Below are 20299 nucleotides of genomic sequence, written 5' to 3'. Positions count from 1 at the left end.
TGTGAGCCATAGTGAGGCCATGCACAGCTGAAGGTGAACAGGCACGGAATCAAGGAGGTCTTTCATAGACCCTCCGGGGCTCTCTGCATTGACTCATAAAGCGTCCCTTGCCTGAAGGTTGTAGAGAAAGCCTGTGGTCCCACCAGCATGAGGAACAGGCTATTCTCCAGGCTGTTCTTGCCATTAATCCAGCTGGTTGACTTACCACCCTTTTTTGGACAATGCTTATGGTCTACTGAAGAGTTCACTCCACTTGGTAGACATGGCAGACTGGGTGTTCCCCAAAATGCTGAAATCATTCAAGGTTGCCCCATGCCTCGCAGGGACACCTAGGGACTCCAGGAGGGGACTAAGAGCACCCAAAGCACGATTCTTTATAGAGTCCTTTTTTAACCAGTCTAACCAACCACGAGCTTCCATCTGCTGGTGGCCACTGCATGGTTTTGGAGCAGCTGATAGCTGGAAAGCTTCAAAGGACATGGCAGGAACTGACTGTTGGTACAAAGGATACGGGGGATAACGTGTTACCAGAGTAACTGATGCCTGATACTTGGGACACAAGGTATCAGATGATCTACAGGGGGAGGTGAACTTCTGATTGATGGTGTGTTTGGATACCCAGTAGCTGACAGAAGGTTTATGGCTGAACGAATTAAGGTTTGATGTCATTTTCATAACAGAATTTATTGCAGTAATTATTACACTTTATGTAGCATTCCTCTCTATAAAAGTTACCCTAATTGGTCTTTTAAAATTTGCCAGTTACTGAAGCCTTTAAGAAGTGCAGAGAGGATTAAACACGTGGCACAGAGGAGACACTCAACCCATAAGTGGAGCTTCCCTTCCACAGGGACACACAGCAGGCAGCAGGAGGAGCACAGCCTCCCAGTTTTCTAATTCCTCAGTGAGGAACGAGCCTGAGTTTGACGACTATCACCATCTGAGCTCCTCCACCGCCAGTCTCAGCCCATACAAAGACGTTCCCATGGACAGGAGTCAAATTTTCCCACCTGGGAGCAGGGCTGCCAGCTCCCCAGTCAGCTAGTGAAGGGACAGGTAGTCAGCAAGCAAGGGAATTAATTCTGTCATGCAGCAGAGGATGCCGTGCAGACACACAGCCCTGACTAGGAGTGAGCTGCAATATTGATCAATATTCCTTTGTTCTCACTACTCGGTTAGATGCCAAAGCAAATGCTGGTGGAATGGGTAAATCCTCCAGGCGTCCGAAGAGGAAAGCTAAGAAAAATCTCAACTTAAGAAAGTGAGTAATCAAGACAGAAACACTGTCTAAAAGGAAATAAGAAAAAGTCATAGCAAGGCAGAAAAAAAACTATCTTTTTCCACTGGGTTTTGAGGCAAGTGCTTTTTCATGACCAACAGAGAGATGGGACTGGATTGGGGAGCTGAGCTAGAGTCCAGATCCTGTATGTGAGCTCCAGGACAGGGCTCCAGCCAAAGCAAAAGCCATGCAAGCTGCAGAGAGCTGAACGTAGCAAGTAGCTTATAAGCAAGAATAAGCAAATCAGAGAAATTTGCAGAACTCTGTTCAGCACGGCTTTCGCTGACCTCGGCACAAGTAAAGAGCTCCTGTTTAAAATGAATGCAAAGCCAGATGCTGGCAAGAAGAGAGGAATATATCTGTGATTCGAACTTCTCTAATGGAGCTGGATCAAAGGACTCCTGCTGAGGAGGAAGGCAGGAGTGTCACTTCCATTACTTTCAAAGCTGGCACTAAGCATAGAAGAAACAAAGCCTTTTTGCTTCCTTTAAAGGCTATAAAGCCTCCACTTGCATGCCATGCTGTTGCAGAGCACGTGAACTGCTCCCAAAGTCCAGCCCAAGCACTGCAATTTCTTTAGGAATTAGCTCACAGGGAGGAGCAGTGTTGGAGATGCTTCACCCTGACGATACTGATCTGCACAGGAAAATATTTCCCATGCGGTACAAAGTAACTTGAAAATAGCCACTCCCCTGCTTTAATGTAAAAAGCTCTCAGCTGCAACAATTCAGACCTTGGGGAGTGTGTGTATTTAGGCAGAAGCAGGGAAAAAAAATTGTATGTTGGAGCCTACAGTCTGCCAGGCAAAGGGTAGACTTTTAAATGAAGAAACAAGCTTGCAGGAAGATTTCCAACAATGGGATTTCTTTTTTTTTTTTAGCAATCAGGTGGGTAAAGAACAGCTCAAAGTGATGGGAGTGATTAAGAAGGAAGAACTCTGCTGTCTGAGTCAGTACCAACCTAACGTTTCAATATGCATCTGTTTGGGCAGCAAATTGTGTCTTAAATCTGCTATGAAGAGTTATCTACCATCTAGGTGGAATCCACTCACTACTTACTGTGACTTTAAAAATGAAGGCTTGGTGGATCCCAGACAGCAAGAGAGTTTTTAATTTTAATTACTTAGGATGTGTGGTGTGGATGGTTGGGGTTTTTTTGATGCAAATCCTGTTGTCATTGTCTCCAAGCCATTGGTTCCTTTCATGCTTCCTGGCTGCAAATAAGATGTCTAGGGAATAAATATTCAACAAACACAGCTCATTCAGTTTTCTGCTCAGAGTCTACACCAGCTTCCAGTTTGGTCTGGGACAGAATGGAAGGGCAACAGTGTGCAACCTCCACACGTAGGCTGGCTGCAAGACATTTGGGAAGAGGATGAGCAAAGTAACCTCAGTTGTTCCTGAGATACTCTTTTTAGATTCAAAGTCCCTTCAGGTGGACAGAGATAATCTGTCCCAAATTCTAGCAGAACAGGAGCAAAGAAGTCTTGCCTACAACCCTGTAACTTCCTTCTGAGTAAGGGCTGATTTTTCAAAAATCATCTCCATCTTCCTTGCCTCATCTGACCTTGAAGACTGTAAGAGAGAGAAAATTTACCACAGCCTATGATAAGATCATAGAGAGATCTATTAGTGCATTAAAAAATTGACTTTTCAACTTGAAGTCATCAGATCTTGCTGTATGTCAGCCTGCTAATATCTTAATTCCCTAGCACTGAAAAGTTAGCTTTGGATAATAGTGGCTACCTCCCTGATTAGTTCATAAAGCCACAAATGAGCGAGACACCTTTACTCTTCTGTAGCAGTGAGGTGCCCTAGGCTTGAATGAGTGTGGATGTGTGGTCCTGTATGCTTTGAACACAGATCTTGCTGGACAATGTGATTTTAATCAGGAATATCAGAGTGTGCTTCCAGTGGGAGCATTTTGTAGTTGAGGTACATACATAAGAAAGTCCATGTCACACGGAACAGGCTGCCCAGGGAGGTGGTGGAGTCACCATCTCTGGATGTGTTTAAGAAAAGACTGGACATGGCACTTAGTGCCATGGTCTAGTTGACAGGGTGGTGTCAGGGCAATGGTTGGACTCGATGATCCCAGAGGTCTCTTCCAACCTGACTGATTCTGTGATTCTGTGAATAAATTTCATGTAATAAACTGAAAACAACGATGGAAAAATCCAAGTTTCTTGTCCAAGGAAGGACAATTCTGTATTGTCATACTCTGAGGCTTAAATTAGTTTAGTATTAGCAGTGTGCTTTGGTTTGTAGCAAAATAACTGCAGCAAGCACCAGTGTCACGGTGGTTCCTGGGAATGCATTGACTATGGTCAAGATTCACACTTGGTTGGCATTCCAGGGAGTATTCTGGTTCTCCTAATTGCCTACATCTGACAAAGTATCCTGGCAACATTGCTCATTAGTAAATTGATGACAGGTCAGCTGATGGCAGTGGGGACACCCTAATCTCAGTGGTATGTGGATTAGGCTCCAGATCTCTGCTGTAGCCAGTCTGACTTGAAGATTTATGTGCCATGGCTAGCAGCAGTGTTACACATTGCCTTGCACCACATGTGTGCTTCCACTCTGTGCCCTCCAGTGCAAGGGAGAAGTCCCAGGCAAGGACTCCTTGGTCGCTGGGTGAGGGGAGAGCAGAATTCCTCCCCAAACCTGTCTCCATGTCTGCAGGATGAGAGACGAGCTCAGAGGCATTTGTCAAGGCTGCTTTTGATAGGGATTGGGTCATCCTCACATCAGTAATGCCTTTCAGAAATGGACTGCGTAAAGGAGGAAAGCTGAACAGATCAAACATACAGGAGTCCCTGATTACGTTTCCAGCTCTGCCAGTAACTACTCTGGGACAGTGGGCAAAGGGCAGTCTTCTGTATCTTTCAAGTGTACACTGCGGTAATACGTATCCAAAGTTTAAATGTGTGAGGATACTTAGAGAGGAGGAATATATATACGTGCTGGTACAAACCTCCAGGTCTTTCCTGAAGACCCCTTAAAAATCATGTTTTACTACTGAAGCTGGAGAAATTCTCAACAGTAAACATGTGTGATGGTTGAATTTTCAACCCCTCTTCCCGAACAGACAGATCTGTTTCTTCCTCCCATTCTTCTGTTGGTGCTTCCTTCAAATCTGACAATGCAGCAGTTCACCTGAGAGGAACTATGTATTTAGTGTGATAATCAGTTTTGGCTAGTGCACTGAAGCACAGAGAGGACCAGCATTTACATCAAAACCAAAACCCAAACCAACCCCTAAACAGGGCCAGCACCATTCCTAGGAATTCCCAAAGGAGGTCTGTCTTATGCAGACATTTAGTTCAAGTCTCAGCAGCACCTTTCTGACCTTGGAGTTGAAGGAGGAGAGAGGAAGTGCAAGAAGACTAGGAAAAGCATCATATCTTGGAAAGCATTAAGGACAACGGGACATGCTGTCAGGAGAGGCTGGGAAACTGCCAGGGCTGGAGAGAGACTTGGTAGCTTGACTTTGTGGTTGCTTATTTGAAAGAGAAATCAAAGATGCGGCAACGCAGGCAGATGGACTAGGTTCAGTAAACATCCCTTCTGCTCTATGATGCTAGGTGTGAAAGGGTTCAAGGGTATTCCAGGATCCTTATGACCTTGTTCATGCCCACAAAGGAAGGAGTTTCCTGCTGGTGAAGGAATATGTTTGGATTCATGCGTCATGGAAGGGTTTGGGACAGGTCTGCAATGTTCTTCAATGCAAAACAAAAGCCAGACTTACGCTAACGTTAGTTTTATCACTTCCACCAGAAGAAATACTCCATCGTTTTATAACCTAAACATAAATAAAAGAGAAAACATTTCTTTTGTTGTTACTTTAATCCCTGGTATCTGCAGTTTGCCTTCTTAGAGCAAGCTGAAGACAGAGCACGGGGTCCTCAGCAGCAAATTGTAGAAAAAGAGGTGAAGAAAGCTATTTATTTTTCTTTGTAGTGCTTTGGATGTTTTTAAACCAATACCCACTACTGACTTGCCAATACTGCTCTTTGCAAGCTCCCCCTCTCGGGTTACACCCAGGAGAAAATCACAACTTGAAAAAGATTCAGTCAATATGCAAAGGCCACCTTCACAGCTTCTTTCCAGCAGTTCAAAGCTCTTTGATGCCGACACCGGCAACTTTAATTCTACAATGATGCATCTCTGAAATGCTCAAAACATGTCAATCTATAAAACCCTCCTGCAAACATACCAGAGATTAGCTTTTACATGGTATTTAAGCATTTTTGATTTAACGGCTGTGTCATACGTAAATAATAGAAAAAAAGCAGAGAGATGACATTCAGTGAAATGCATTGGGCTTCTGGGCCAACACAGGCTTCTTTAGTCTGAACCTGCCTGCTAGATTCACCGTTCCTCTCATTCTGTAAAACTGGGCAGCCCATGATGACACCTTATCACGCACAACAAAAGTAGGATTTGCTGGGACCACATCTCTGGAGCTCAGCACAGCAATGCTGTGAAGGGTCTGGAGGGTCTGACCTACGAGGAACAGCTGAGGGAGCTGGGGTTGTTTAGCCTGGAGAAGAGGAGGCTCAGAGGTGACCTTAGTGCAGTCTACAACTACCTGAAGGGAGGTTGTAGTGAAGTGGGAGTCGGCCTCTTCTCCCAGGCAACTGGCGATAGGACAAGAAGACACAGCCTCAAGCTTCACCAGGGGAGGTTCAGGTTGGACATTAGGAAGCATTTCTTCTCAGCAAGGGTTATTAGCCATTGGAATGGGCTGCCCAGGGAGGTGGTGGAGTCACCATCTCTGGATGTGTTTAAGAAAAGACTGGACATGGCACTTAGTGCCATGGTCTAGTTGACAGGGTGGTGTCAGGGCAACGGTTGGACTCGATGATCCCTGAGGTCTCTTCCAACCTGGTTGATTCTGTGATTCTGTGAGATCTGAATGAAGACCGAAGGCTCTGTACTACTCTGCTTCCATGAAGAACTGAACAAAACCTCTTGTTCAGTCACCCTCTGAGCTCTGGTCTTGCCTCTAAGGGAGTCAAAATAAGCTCCACCAGTGCCACCTTGGCCATGCTTCAAGTTACTGTGCATCCTGGATCTGACTTTCCTTGCAAATGACCGGGAACATTATAAATAGCTCACCTTGCCCCTCTCCTGAGTGCAGGCACAGCCCAAATTTAATTTCTTACTGTCAACCTGGCTCTGCCACTTGTTTTTCCCTTCTGCTGGAGCAGAACCTTTGGGCTCTTGCCCAGCAGGCCTAATGGGCTGAGACATGCCGGAGGTTACATCAGCCTGCCTTTCCTTATTTGTGTTATCCACATCACCTACTACACAGGCTCCTCATGTTTGTTTCTAGTACCAAATCTCTGCCCCTCTGAAAGGTTGCAAGGTCCTTCCCTCAGCCTGCCTCCCTCAAAGTTTCTTCTTGCCCTGGAAGTCTGCTCCTGTCAAGGAAAGCCATGTTTATGGTGAGAAGCTGCTACAAATATCCTTGTGCTACATTTGATTAGCATGCAGTCCTCAGGAAGTGCTGCCACCATCACAGCTTAAATCCCATTGCTGTGGCTTTCCTAAATAGCTATGCCCATCACTGCCACCTTGGCCTCCAACTCAGCCCCTGCACATGGGGTAGATGATTCCTGCTGCCCCCACCTTCTGCCCTCTCCCCTTTCCACCTAGATTTCCTCAAGGCTGTTCTAGTTTCCAGTTCCTAGCTGTGAGTGGACGTATGGGGCACTCGGAGGTGACCTGAAAGGGAATGCAAAGAACAGACACAGACATGGGGAACAAACACAAAGAAGACAACACAGACTGTATTCACCATGAACAAACATGAGGACAGACATTCTCCTTCTGGGCTGCTGACCACTCTGTAGATAAGCTAGTGGTAAATCTGTGACTCTCCGTGTCCTTTGTGGTGCACATGTGCTTGTTGCAACATGCATGGACAGAAAATCAAGGCAAAGTATTCAGTGAGAGTTCCTAAACTTTCCTGCTTCTTCCTGTGCTCCTGCTGGCACTAGAGGGCTCTAGGAGATGATGGTTCTGGAATTGTCTCACTAACCTTGCTGTCCGTTGTTGGAGACTCCTTCTCCTTCTCTGCGTGCTGGAGTTTTCTGTTCAGGTCTTGGAACATGTCTTGGTGACGTTTTCTTGTGTGCATGATTTTCTGAAGCAGACACAAGGGTCACAGATCAGCAAACCCTACTCAGCTGTACAGAAAGAACATATCTTCCACCCAAAGTTACATACATTATTAAAACCTAAGTCTGTCTCCCTGCAGGTGCAATCTGGCATGCCTAAACTACCTTCAAAGTTCACTGAGGACCCAGTGTAGCACTGCCTTTATTTCAGGATGAGATGGTGGGAGAAAGTGGAAAAGACTAATTTTTGACTTTATGGTTATCCTAAACCTGCAACTGTGACCTGTTTATGCTGCAGAATTTGTGCTTGACTGGTAATGTTCTACTAGCTAGACCTAGGAAGCTTTGCTGACCTTCTTTAACTGGTACCTGACCCCATGCCCACTCTGTTCTCAGCATGTCTCCTTTGCAAATGTGCTCAGAGCTTAACCCAAACAGTAGAATTTGGGTACAAGAAGTTCCATCAGAAATTATTCCACAATTTCCTTTTCTTTGTATTTTGGCCCTTCTGCATTTTGCTTTCACCTTGTACTGTCCAGGAGAGGCAAGACCAATTTCTACAAGGACTTCCCTTTGCATGTAAGACCATGTTGAATACGGCTTTCTTGTGCTCTGCCAAGGGCTATATAACTAGAGAAGGAGGCTCAAATAGTTTGGGACCAACTTGAAGTATCAGCTTAGATGTACCCATCGTGCTTCAATTTCAGACCAAGCTCACAATCTGGAGCTCTGAAGTGATCCTAGCGTTAAGGCAGCTCCTCGTGGGCCCTTAACATGACCCTGTTTTGGAATAGCAGCTTTGAAGGGAAAGGATAGCTCTGCTGGGAAGGATGCCATGATCGGACTCAGGATAGCTGCACTAGTAGCCTCACGGACTCTCTATGGAGGACTGGCTTTTTCAAAGCTTTCCCCTCTGTGCCTCAGATGTGACATCAGACATTTCCCTACGTACAGTATAGACTTTTCCCACCCGGGCTCATTCTGTGAGGTTCATTAATAGGTGTGAAAGACCAGGGCTGGTGACGGGTTGTGACAATGGGGACATATTAGCTTCCTTTCTGTTAAGCAGCAGATCTTGCCCACAAAAGGCAAGGCATTTTAGGCCACCAACCAAATGAACACATGCTTCCCAAACAGGAACACGGTGCAGTGATGTACTGCTCCATCAGCTCTCCACAAGCATTTTGTTCACAGAGGTGAAGTTACAGGCCTTGGGCAAGCCAATGTAGGATTTTGATTTGCAAATGTTTACACGGAAACTACCACTCCATAAATTAAGCATGTACCAATATAAATCACCCATTTGTTAAGCTGCACAAGGTAAGCCTTACTAAGCATCCAGCAAAACTCTTTCAACCCACCGTTTTTAAACCCTTGGAGAAGTTATTGCGCAAAAGCAGCACTCCTGCAAAGGTGCCAGAAAGAAAAGAAAGCAGCATTTCTTTTTCCTCATCCTATCCCTAGAAAAACATGTTCAGAAAAGGATGTACTCACCTCAAAATCTAGCTCTGCGTACCGGGATTTCCTCCTCTGGGTATTCAAAAGAAAAAGAGATGGGTGAAGGTTAGTAAGGGGTTGAGGCTGGTGAGTGGGCACAAACTCAACCACACAGTAGATAAAATAGGGAGAGTCCTCCTTTTCCTTCTTCCTACACCTTTAACATGTTTCTCTGGCTCTCCATGATGGGAAGTGCCAGCCATTTAGAGGGATATCTACCAAAAAACCACTGAACCTTGAGAAGGGCTGAGCATGGGCTGAACATGGGAGTTCAGCCCCTTCAAGCTCTGTCCTAGTTATGAGCCTGCAGGTCATTCACAGAATGGGAAGCAGAGAGTGAGCAGTAGATCAGCCAACTGATCAGCCAACTGATCTGCTGGAGCTTTTGAGCACCAGTCAGCCAGGACTGAAGTTTGGACAGCAATGGCCGAGACCTGCTCTCCGACAATAGGCAAGAAAAGGGCCGGGTGCCCTAGGACAGACCTCAGTGTAAGATCTCAGGTCTAGGGAGAACTGCTAAGATATGTAATGAGTTATCACAGGTCAGAAGGAGAGGGCTGCACTTTTGCAAAACCTCTGACACCCCTCTGATGCTACAGAGCATGGTGGGGCGTGCCTTAGGGACATTTTACACCTGCGATCACTAGGGTTTTCTCATCTGTATCGTGACTGAAGGCATCAAAATGAACAGCCTTTGATAAACTTTATTATTGGACTTTGCATAGCCTGTAGGGCTAAAGACAGTTCATCCAGCAATGGAATATGCCCATGGAAGTCGTGAGAGATTGTAAACATTACATTACAAAATGGTATCACATGCCAGTGATCCCTCATGATAATATAATACTGCCATTGCATAGTGGGCTGCATTTGGCCTAAGGTGCTTCTCTTGAAACACCTGGTGTGGCCAGCATTGAGGGCAGGGCATCATTCTGGGCTGAGAACAATACAGTAATTCACATGCTCACCTCCAAGGAGCTCATGGAGAGCGTGGAGACAGTCTCACTCTTAGACACCACACCTGAGTTCCCTGAGTCACCCGTGTCACACAGGCTGTTGGGAATCTGTGACTCATTGGAGATATTTTGTGGAGCCAGCTGCTGCTGTTGTTGTATCATGGGGGAACCTTGAACCTCGCTGCATGTCATGGTTACAGGCTCCCGTGGAGGACTCTTGACAACAAAGCCTGGGTCAGTAGCCATACTGAGGTGGATGAGCCGTGTCTGGGGCATCTGGTCAATATTGATGCTGTATTTGCTCTCATCTTTGGGCGGTTTAGCCCGTAAGGTAGACGTGTTGGTAGGCAGAATGACATAGCTGGTGTCCAGTGTTTGCTCTTGTGCCCGGGAGAGTTCTGAGTCCAACTTCTTGAAGATGTCCCCATCACAGATGTAGATGGACTTAGGTGGCTGGTTCTTATCCTTCTTCAGAGTGAGAGTGTGATTGCTGAACTCATTCAGGTTGATGGCCCCCAGGTAGTGTGGTGAGCCCTGAAGATGCATCTTGGAGACATTGGCTGGAAGACTGTTAAAGTTTGATGACCCCTTCTGGTGATTGAGTTTCAATTTCTCTTCATCTGGGAGAGATGGACGCTTCAGTGTTCCTGTGATGGTCGAGGTCCTGCAGGTGGTGATGTCTTTATTCAGCACTAGGGAGATAGATAAATATCCTTAGCACCTCACCTAGGTTTTTGTTAACACATTAATACACCTACCACAGTCACACCACGCTAGCATGTTCCCTTGGACTGCTCAGAAAGAGGCTATGGTGGCAGAACAGTGTTTTTTACTAGTTTTTTTTATAAATCCAGGATGCTAAAGGCAAAGCTAAAGCTAGGGAGGAAGAAACTTTCTCATTTTGAGACAGTTCTCTGTGATGCGAATTTCCCAACGCAATAATGGCCAAAACTCCTGAATAGGTCAACACATATTGTCATATTGATAACAACATCTTGAAGAGCAAATACATGTATATATATTTTTAGTATATGAAAATATACTACAATATTACAAATATTTAGGAATAGGATTCTTTAAAATAAAAGGTTGCTTTCATGTCAAAAATTATTTTGATTCAGAAAATAGCTGAAATGCAGCATTATTATAGAAAGACTGGACATGGCACTTATTGCCGTGGTCTAGTTGACATGGTGGTGTCAGGGCAATGGTTGGACTCGATGACCCCAGAGGTCTCTTCCAACCTGACTGATTCTGTGATTCTGTGTGATTATCATTGATTTCAAATGTAAATTCTTTTTTTTAAACTCACTGAACTGTTTCAGATTGCTCTTTCCCCTTGAACAGTTTCAGTGTCAATAATTTGGTATTTTAAAATACACCATATTCTGTTATAAATTTCTAACTGCTGTCCAAAAAGCTTACATTCTAGTAATCATGGCAAGCCTTTGTGAGAGCTAATTATTGAGGAAAGAAAGGAGTGCCATGAATATCCCTTAAGAGGAGAGGAAAAACCTTAAACTGAGGATGAGAAGAACATGCCAATTAGGAGGTATATGAAGGACACAGACACTCATTCCCACACAACACTGTCCACAACAAAACATCTGCTCCTTTTTCTAGGCATAAGAATCTATTGCTCAGTTGATTTCAGGGGGCAACAAAGACTTTAGGAAGATAATGACGTCAGTTTGATGTCTCCAGGGGATGGAAATCACAGACTGTGGGGCAGGGGCAGAGTGGTGCGGGACTGAAGGCGACTTACCCAGTATTTCAGCACAGGAAAAGAGAAATAAATTCATGCTTCCCTTTCACACACCTCAGAAGGACAAAAAAAACCCCCATCCTTTTACCTATTTTTTTTCTCAATGCACCAGAGACAAGGATCTTTGGGGTAACCTGATACTATTCAGCTGCTCCACCTGGGACAGAGGCAGGACATGACATAGGCAACCCATGGGACTGAGGACACACTCATTTTTCTACCAACCCATACTGGGAGTGACGGGTGGTGGAAGAGCAAAGGTCCCCTCAAAGACTACAGAGCAGGCAAGGCAGGGTGACAAGGATACACACAGTGGCTTATTGCCTCAGCCAAATCCAAGCCCCTGCTTCCAGAATTCATGGGGTGGCATCTGCTCTTCAGAAGTGGCAGTTGCCCCCTCACATGAAATCTCTTCAAAAAGCCCAAAAGCTAAAGTTACACTAAAAGAATTTTTTTGAGCTCTTATGAGTGGCAAGCCAACACTATCAGCTGAGCCACGCTAAAAGCCATCTCAGATTTCTCAAATGAGTTTTTAGGCACAGAAGGCGGTAAATTTTGCCCAGGGAGGTGGTGGAGTCACCATCTCTGGATGTGTTTAAGAAAAGACTGGACATGGCACTTAGTGCCATGGTCTAGTTGCCATGGTGGTGTCAGGGCAATGGTTGGACTCGATGATCCCAGAGGTCTCTTCTAACCTGGTTGATTCTATGATTCTAAGTCAAACCCTTCACTTGGGAGTGTCAGTAAGGTTTATTTATTCAGGCTCTTCTCCACGCTCACGTCAGCTGCAGAAAGTAGGTTTGGAGAGGTTTGCACTTGGCAATCCCCAGACATAGAGTGGAGTCAGCTTTCAAAACTGAGCAATGGACCCAATACTACCAGTGAAGCTCAGTGAGGAGGTTATAAGCAGTATCAGGCATATCTCCAATTTGTCGTAACATGAGAGCCAGGAGAAATGATGGCCAGAAACCAACGGACAGATTTCTATTTTTTGTGAACGCACAGGATGATGCCCCATATAGAAAGGTCTCTGAAATGGGGACTATTATTAACTACTTAGCTTGGCGCAGACTAACAGCACTTTATCAGAGGAGGGACATCTCTTCAGGCAGACATTAACAAACAAATTGTATAGCTGTATGCTGGCAAAGGAGTCCAGAGGAGGGTGAGTCCAGAGGAGGGCAACCAAGCTGGTGAAGGGTCTGGAGGGTCTGACCTACGAGGAACGGCTGAGGGAGCTGGGATTGTTTAGCCTGGAGAAGAGGAGGCTCAGAGGTGACCTTAGTGCAGTCTACAACTACCTGAAGGGAGGTTGTAGTGAAGTGGGAGTTGGCCTCTTCTCCCAGGCAACTGGCGATAGGACAAGAGGACACAGCCTCAAGCTTCGCCAGGGGAGGTTCAGGTTGGACATTAGGAAGAATTTCTTCTCAGAAAGGGTTATTAGACATTGGAAGGGGCTGCCCAGGGAGGTGATGGAGTCACCATCTCTGGATGTGTTTAAGAAAAGACTGGACATGGCACTTAGTGCCATGGTCTAGTTGCCATGGTGGTGTCAGGGCAATGGTTGGACTTGATGATCCCAGAGGTCTCTTCCAACCTGGTTGATTCTGTGTGATCAAGGAAGGGAAGCCTAGGCTGTTAGCAAGCTGCCAGTCCAGGGTCTTCTGCCCTGAAGTATGTGAAACCAACCAGCTCCTTCCTTTCCTCTGGGAAGCTCATTTTGGGAGCAAGAAACTGGTAGCACATCCAGGAAGGCTCCTTTACTGCAGGAGTCCAGGGTTTGCCTTCGCTTCCAGCACAAGGTGGGCTGCTGGCTGTGTAGCTGGTTGTGTGTGCCAACACCCAGCCTGGATGTACGTTCGTTGAGCACGTGTTCAAGTCAGACCTGGTCTCACGTGCACGTTTTTTGCACGTGATTTTTTGGACCTGAGATCTTCAGTGTCAAAAAGGAATGAGGAAGACAAATGAGAAGATGGAGACAGCTAGAAATTAGATTAGAGAGTGTGAGACAGAGAAAAAGAAAGAAAAAAAAAGGACAGACCCTGAAAATAGATAAATGGTCAGAAAGAGACCATGAAATAAGATATCACAGGCATAAGTGAGATAAATATACTGTGACTGTGATAAGGATAGGGAGAGGGAGTGAGGCAGAGAGAAGGACAGGAAAAATAAATAAGGTATAGATAGATATTAGGTAGATAAATTATAGTGACAGTGATGGACAACACACAGAAACACAGTGGCAGAGACAAATGCTGACAGAGATAGAAATACATAAATAACAGGTACAGCAAGACAGACAGCCGAGGACAGAGATAAATAAGTGATTGCAAGATAGAGAAAGAGATGAATTATAGATAAATACATTAGAAGCAGATAAATAAATGATAGATTAGATAAAGAAAAAGATAAATGAAAGGGGCAGGTAGATATGTATAGAAAGAGAGTAAAAGAGAGAAATTGAAAGAAAGAAAAAAGGGAGAGAGAGAAATAAAAAGAGAGAAAAATAAATAAATAAAGAAGGAAAGGAAAGAAATAAAGAAGGAAGGGAAGGGAAAGGGGAAGGGGAAGGGGAAGGGGAAGGGGAAGGGGAAGGGGAAGGGGAAGGGGAAGGGGAAGGGAAAAGGAAAGGGAAAGAGAAGGGGGAAGGGAAAGGGAAGGGAAAGGAAGGGAAGGGGAGGGGAGGGGAGGGGAGGGAAGGGAAGGGAAGGGAAGGGAAGGGAAGGGAAGGAAAGGAAAGGAAAGGAAAGGAAAGGAAAGGAAAGGAAAGGAAAGGAAAGGAAAGGAAAGGAAAGGATGGAAGGGAGGGAGGGAGGGAGGAGTAAGAGAGAAAGAGAAGCTTTCCCATGATGGTAACTGAACACAGAGTGTGTACTGTCCTTGGCTAGGGGAGATCCTGGTTTGGAAGATATGAATTATACGCAAGTGCCAAGCAAGTTGGTATTTCTCTTGCTTGGGAGAGGGGAGAAGCCTGGGAGGGAAAAAGAAAGCCTAAATATCTACAAAGGGTAAGAAAAAAAACCCTAGCCAAATGGTCAGACATGCCAGGACCAGAAAAGGACAAAACCTGCAGAGATGAACACATAGCAAAGGAGAATCCAGTCAGCACAGACACCCCCAGGGGAATGAGAGTAAAGGGAGTTACTGGGGAAAGGGACTGTCAGCTCACACAGATCTTCAGGATCAAAATGAATGTGTGTGATTGAACACACAGCAGAAAGGTGCAAGCAAAGGAGAGACCTGACCCACTCCACAGGTACAGGCAGCTTACATCTGCACTAGAAGTGTGCATGGAGCTGGGCAGAGTGGTGGGAAGACTCTCCAGATTTCAGACCTTCTCAAAGACACCTCTCCTGAGCACAGACCTGACTAATGTTGGTGTGACTGGTGTGACCCCCTTGGGCAAGGGTTGCTAAAGCAAAGAAGGATCACAGTAGGAAGAGATGGATCCAATCTCTTCTTCCTTGATACTCTTCTCTGCCACCATATTATGGGGGCCATAGATAAGAAATAATACCTCGGAGACAAGGCTTAATCTTAGCTAAAAGGCCAGGAGAGCTACGGGGAAATAGGATAAGCAAAGCATAGGGGAGAATTAGGGGTGTTGCTTTCTTTTGGTCAGGGTTGAGAGCAAGGGCAGCCCACACAAGTACATGCAAACCACTAAGACACACACAAATAAAACAGAAAGGGAAAAAAAAATGGCCTAGTTCAATCCCCAAACCAGGTCACTTCTTGATTCTCACCTGTGATGTGCTCACCTGATCTACAAGCCATATCCACGTCCTTCTCAAAATCGGTCTGAAAGACAGAGAACACAGAGGACGTGGTCAAAAGGAGGTGGTGGGGGAAAGAGACCATTTGCGAAATGCAAAACCCCATTTTAATTAGTGAGGCAGACACAACCATTGCCAGAAGAGTGGAGGAGAGATGTTTTGCTTGGGCTTTGAAACAAGGCAAACAGGCCACTTTTTTCCACTTGTGGCTTTTGAACCTCAGGCAGTGGTAAAGCTGTAACATTGCTTTTCAGCTGGATTCATCTGCTCGTCCATACCCTAATTCCTGGGCTGCCAGATTAAAATATCTCCCTGGAACACGTTTAGGCCCATTCCTAAATACAGGGGACAGGTTCCTGTCCTGATCTGCCTTGGATATACCACCCCACACTTAGTATAAGTGGAATCCCCTCCAGTCATTAAAAAGATCTGGGGATGCCACTGAGAATGCTCCATAGCCATTGGGCTTTCTTGTGATCTATCACCAAGTCACATGAAGTGGAAACAAGTCTCTGCTTCTGAACCTCTTAGCATATAAAATCAATGGTTCCTGCAGGCACAAAGGCTGAATAACTTTTTCAAGCAGTCTGTATGGCCAAATGAAACTCCTTTCTTCTTGCAGTATGAGCTAATCCTTTTTCTAAAGCTTTTAGCAGATAACATTTCAAAGAACTGGATACACTGAGTCACAGTTGGCCATGAGTTTTCATGGAGTAATGGAAAGGCCACAAACTAGCAAAAGGTAGAAGGAGTTCATTGATTATTTCTAGCATCATTTCAGAAAGAAGACACTTAATATAATTGTATCAATGTGATTAAATGCATTCCAGTTTAATACTACGAAGAGTGTGAAAAAAAATCCCCATCCCGCTGGGATAAACACTTTAGTATTGGCAGGTTGAGATCCAAGAGTTTTTGAAGAGCTGGCTGAGGAATTATCTCAACCTTCTTGATGCTAATTTCTTAGTAATTTATTTGGGATATCAAATAAATCTGAGAAGAATAGAAGAGAAATAAGACTGAACTAATGTTTAAATGGGCAAGCAGGATGACACTGAAAAATATAGTCTCATTTTCATGATAGGAGTTCCAGAAAAATGTAACAAAACAGCCTGTACTAGTTCTACTGATAAATAAAATATAGGTTTATATTTAATACCAGTCAACAAGATTTTGTGGAAAACAGTTCTACTCAGCTAAGCTTCTTTTCACTTGTTGGGCAGATTTGGAGATTACTGGAAAAGGTAATGGCAAAAATGCTATCCTGCAAAGCTTTTGACTTCTTTGGTTATTTTACAACTCAGTCACTGTAAAATAACATTGTACCCCTCTAAAAATATCAGTGAGGAGTCATCATTCATGTCTAGATTCTGGAGCTTTTTGTGCCTGAATGTGAAGAAACTGATTGTAAGCTCTCTACTTCTCACCACATCCATCAACAGTGCAGAACTAAATGTAATCTCATTGCTAAAAAACTTGTAGCTGACACAGAATTTTGCAAGGTGGTTGATAATGAATGAAAACAGGGAGTTACACAGAGAGACAAAAATCTGAAACTTCAGAATACAGCACTTGGGATTGTGACAATAGAATAACAAATATAGCACCCACATTTTTAAAGGACGGTGAGAGTCTGAAGGGCATGGGAAAAAGGGTTATATCAATAATTTGAAGGCAAATGTCTTGCAGAGGGAGAATAAAAAAGCTCAGTGTGTTAACTAATTGAAAGAAAGATTGAGACTGGATATGATTATTGTATCTATTATTGAAGGAGCAAAAGTACTAGGCATGCAAGGGGCTTTCTAATTACATATAAGTAGGCATAAAAAAATCTCTCTGAAAATGAGGACTACACATTTAAATTAGAAATGAGGCACCTGTTCTTAACAAACTCCTATGAGGTGTGATAAAATTATATATCACTTGATGTCTTGATTTAAAGATTGTGGTATTTGCAACGAGACCTTGTATCCAAACACAAGCTACTTAGCTTAGCACAAGAGTGACTGGGAAAAAAAACACTATTGCATTATGATATAGGTCTAATATTAACTAGACGTTTTTGGAACTTGTTCATATCTTGTGGTTATCCTGATGTCCTTACCCCAACCTCAGAAATCAAATGCCTCTTATATCATCTACATCATAACACTGAAGCAGATGCAAGACAATTCCCCATAGCTTATTCTTCTACCTTATCTAGACTGTTTGTAAAGAACTTACACAACAGGACCAAGGTTTACAGTGCTTAAACTATATTCCCAGTAAAGCAATGTAAACAAGTGGGCTTTTGAGAGAAACAAATCTGTTTGAGACAGCATCTTTATAATAAGATGCAACACACTGTGTTTAACACAGTATTAAACTACTGCCTCCTCGCTCCAGCTAGGATGAGGCAGCGTGATGGGGATAAAAAGGTCTGGAAGACCTGGGAGGTATATTTTGGCTTTGTACTTTCTGGGAAAGAAAAGATGCCACCAAGATGTCTGAAAAACCTGGTGTGTAAGTTTGAGCCGCTTAATATTACAATGAAAAGAAACTGAATTTGTGTGAAAGAGCCTATGCTAGGTGCTACATTTGTTCAAGCGAAGGTTTAAAGGAAAAAAGAATGATGATTGCAAAATCTATGATGGGCAGAGCCCTTTGTTTATCAATTAGGAGTTAAAAAAGCCCATAGGTCCCTTAATAATAGACTAGGTGGTAGTTTTCCCTACCATTAGCTGAGCGTGTCCGTTCTGAAATGACCCCCCTGAGTCTCCGTTGCCCTCTTCCTGACGATCTACTACTCGGCACTTCACAGCATCCTGGACCTGCAGGAACAAATGGATTTGCAAAAGTCAGTCAGACAGGAATACTCAACCATATTAAATTCTGCTGAAGGAAAAAAAAAAGTCCTCGCTAGATCAAAATAACATGGATCCTACTTCGGTAGCATTCAGGTATTCATTTCAAATGGTCTATATGTTACACATCTCACATACTAACAGAGTAACTCGAAGGTTTTATAGGTACCCTAGGTTACTGTGTTGGTCACTTCTAGTTGCTTGATTTATATAGTCAAGAATAAAAATGTTTTCTATTTTGCAGCTTGCAATACGTTTACAATGGATGCTATTACATAAATCATTATATTGGGGTCTACAATGTCTGATTATGATCTGTATCAGCTGTAATATATGATATATGTTATATCTCTGACCCAAAATTCACTGAAATAAATGGAAAAAATGTCAGTGACTGCATTGGAAGTCAAATGCAGGCCCATACTCATAATGCAATTAGTTGAAGGAGTCTCAGCCAAGCCAGTGGTGTAATTCCATTGATTTCCTTGGCCTGACATAAGAAATTAATCTGTTTTACTTAATTTAAAGGAGCTGTAAGAAGATAAAATGAATATTGAAAAAAAACCCCTTCCTGTCTCTGTTATTAATAGTCTATCCACTCAGTAGGATGAAAAGAATAAAAGAAACATAAAAGATTTGTCCTTTTCTTCCCTGATATAATTTACCATTTGAAATCTCCACAGGGAGGCTGGAGAGAATTTACTCAATTTCCTTGCTTGATTATTGCTAGCTTTACTTTCTAGCTCAAATATCTAGAAGCTAATGCCAACCTACAATCATCCTGTAAATCTCAGTGCAAGTTGCCCCTCTTGAAATCAAACAAATTGTTTTTCTTAATATCCCATTTTCGGAGGTGGGGTGTAAACATTCTGAGAATATTAATTTTGGTGTTAAACAAGCACAACCTAACTTGTTTGCTCATCTAAGACTGTCCCCCAAATTCCACTTTGCAGTACACTCAGCGTGACAACCATTCATTCATCACTCTTTCCCTCTGACCGATACTGTCATGGTCATTTTTGTGGTCACTGGCTACACCAAGGCAAAAGTTCACAGGATTAGAGAAGCCACCAGGCTGACTGGACATTTTTCAGACGTTTTCTATGTATGTTGGTTATATAAAAGAGAACAACTCATTCGTCTTACCTCCCGCCTTAGGATGCAATGGACCATAACGATGACAAAGCCCTCCAATGAGTCGAAGACAGCAAAAAGGATCTGGAAAAGTGCTGAGCGCCGATCTGTGATTGCCAGAACTGCAGACATCCAGGTGAGAGCCAGGAGAGGTAGGACCACGCAGGAGCTCCAAAGGGACGCCCTGTCAAGGGAGAGGAAAAGAGATTTCAACTCCACTTCAGCCTCATCTACTTCCATGTGGGATGCTAATTCAGCCTCCTGATCCCATGGGGCTTCAGAAGACTTCAGCAAATGTATATTTGTGCTAAAGGTCTTCTGAGTCCCTGTCACAGGGAAGCAGGAAGATGCTTTGCACGCTCACGCTACCGAAACAGGTGACACACATTTCTACGGAAGGGACTACTTGTCAATGGTGCAATCATGCATAAAATTTGAGGTGGGGAGGAAGGATGCAGATACCTCACTCCTCCTTTCATGCCCTTCCCACTCTATGTCACGAGTGCACAATGATGGCGTTTCCCAAGGAGGGCAGACAAAATACAATCACTGTAGGTTGCCAAAGGGAAGGGGAACAGTTGTAGCAGAGACTGGTTTGTCACGATGGCTGTTGGTACTTGGGTTACAGACACTTGGACTTCCACAGCACATGGAAGACACCAACACTGGGGACATGTGTCACAGTTTCAAGTGACTAAAACGGACAGGCATAGAGCTGATGTGGAGACTGATATTTTGCTGTTGCTCCCTTACTCTACTGCTGATGGGCCCCACAACACTACATCAATGAACATCAGGAGAACTCATACCTGAGTCAATTTTTCTATGAACAGAAAATTTTCTGTTTTCTTGTGTGATCACCCCAGCTGAACGCTTTGAAAAAAATTACAGTTGTTTCTATATTTAGCAATTATTGTAAATA

At 44.0% G+C, this 20299-nt stretch overlaps 1 protein-coding gene across 2 annotated transcripts in view; it reads right to left on the bottom strand.

Annotated features, from left to right (window-relative positions):
• Positions 1-20299, bottom strand: part of ADGRB1 (adhesion G protein-coupled receptor B1) — a 297647-nt gene that overhangs the window by 7701 nt on the left and 269647 nt on the right. The window contains exons 25-30 of one of the 2 annotated variants that reach the window (XM_068395729.1): positions 19390-19561; positions 18115-18210; positions 15386-15425; positions 9872-10551; positions 8901-8936; positions 7328-7432 (exon numbers count right to left, since the gene is read on the bottom strand). In XM_068395729.1, the coding sequence (XP_068251830.1) occupies positions 7328-7432; positions 8901-8936; positions 9872-10551; positions 15386-15425; positions 18115-18210; positions 19390-19561 (1129 nt within the window). Of the gene's footprint in view, positions 1-7327; positions 7433-8900; positions 8937-9871; positions 10552-15370; positions 15426-18114; positions 18211-19389; positions 19562-20299 lie in introns of both variants that reach the window. The other variant, XM_068395728.1, reaches the window with a different exon arrangement.

Source organism: Nyctibius grandis, chromosome 3 (assembly GCF_013368605.1).
Source record: "Nyctibius grandis isolate bNycGra1 chromosome 3, bNycGra1.pri, whole genome shotgun sequence".
NCBI classification, from domain to species: domain Eukaryota; kingdom Metazoa; phylum Chordata; class Aves; order Nyctibiiformes; family Nyctibiidae; genus Nyctibius; species Nyctibius grandis.
The sequence above is the reverse complement of the archived record's forward strand: the minus strand, read 5'-3'. Positions and strand labels throughout refer to the sequence as shown.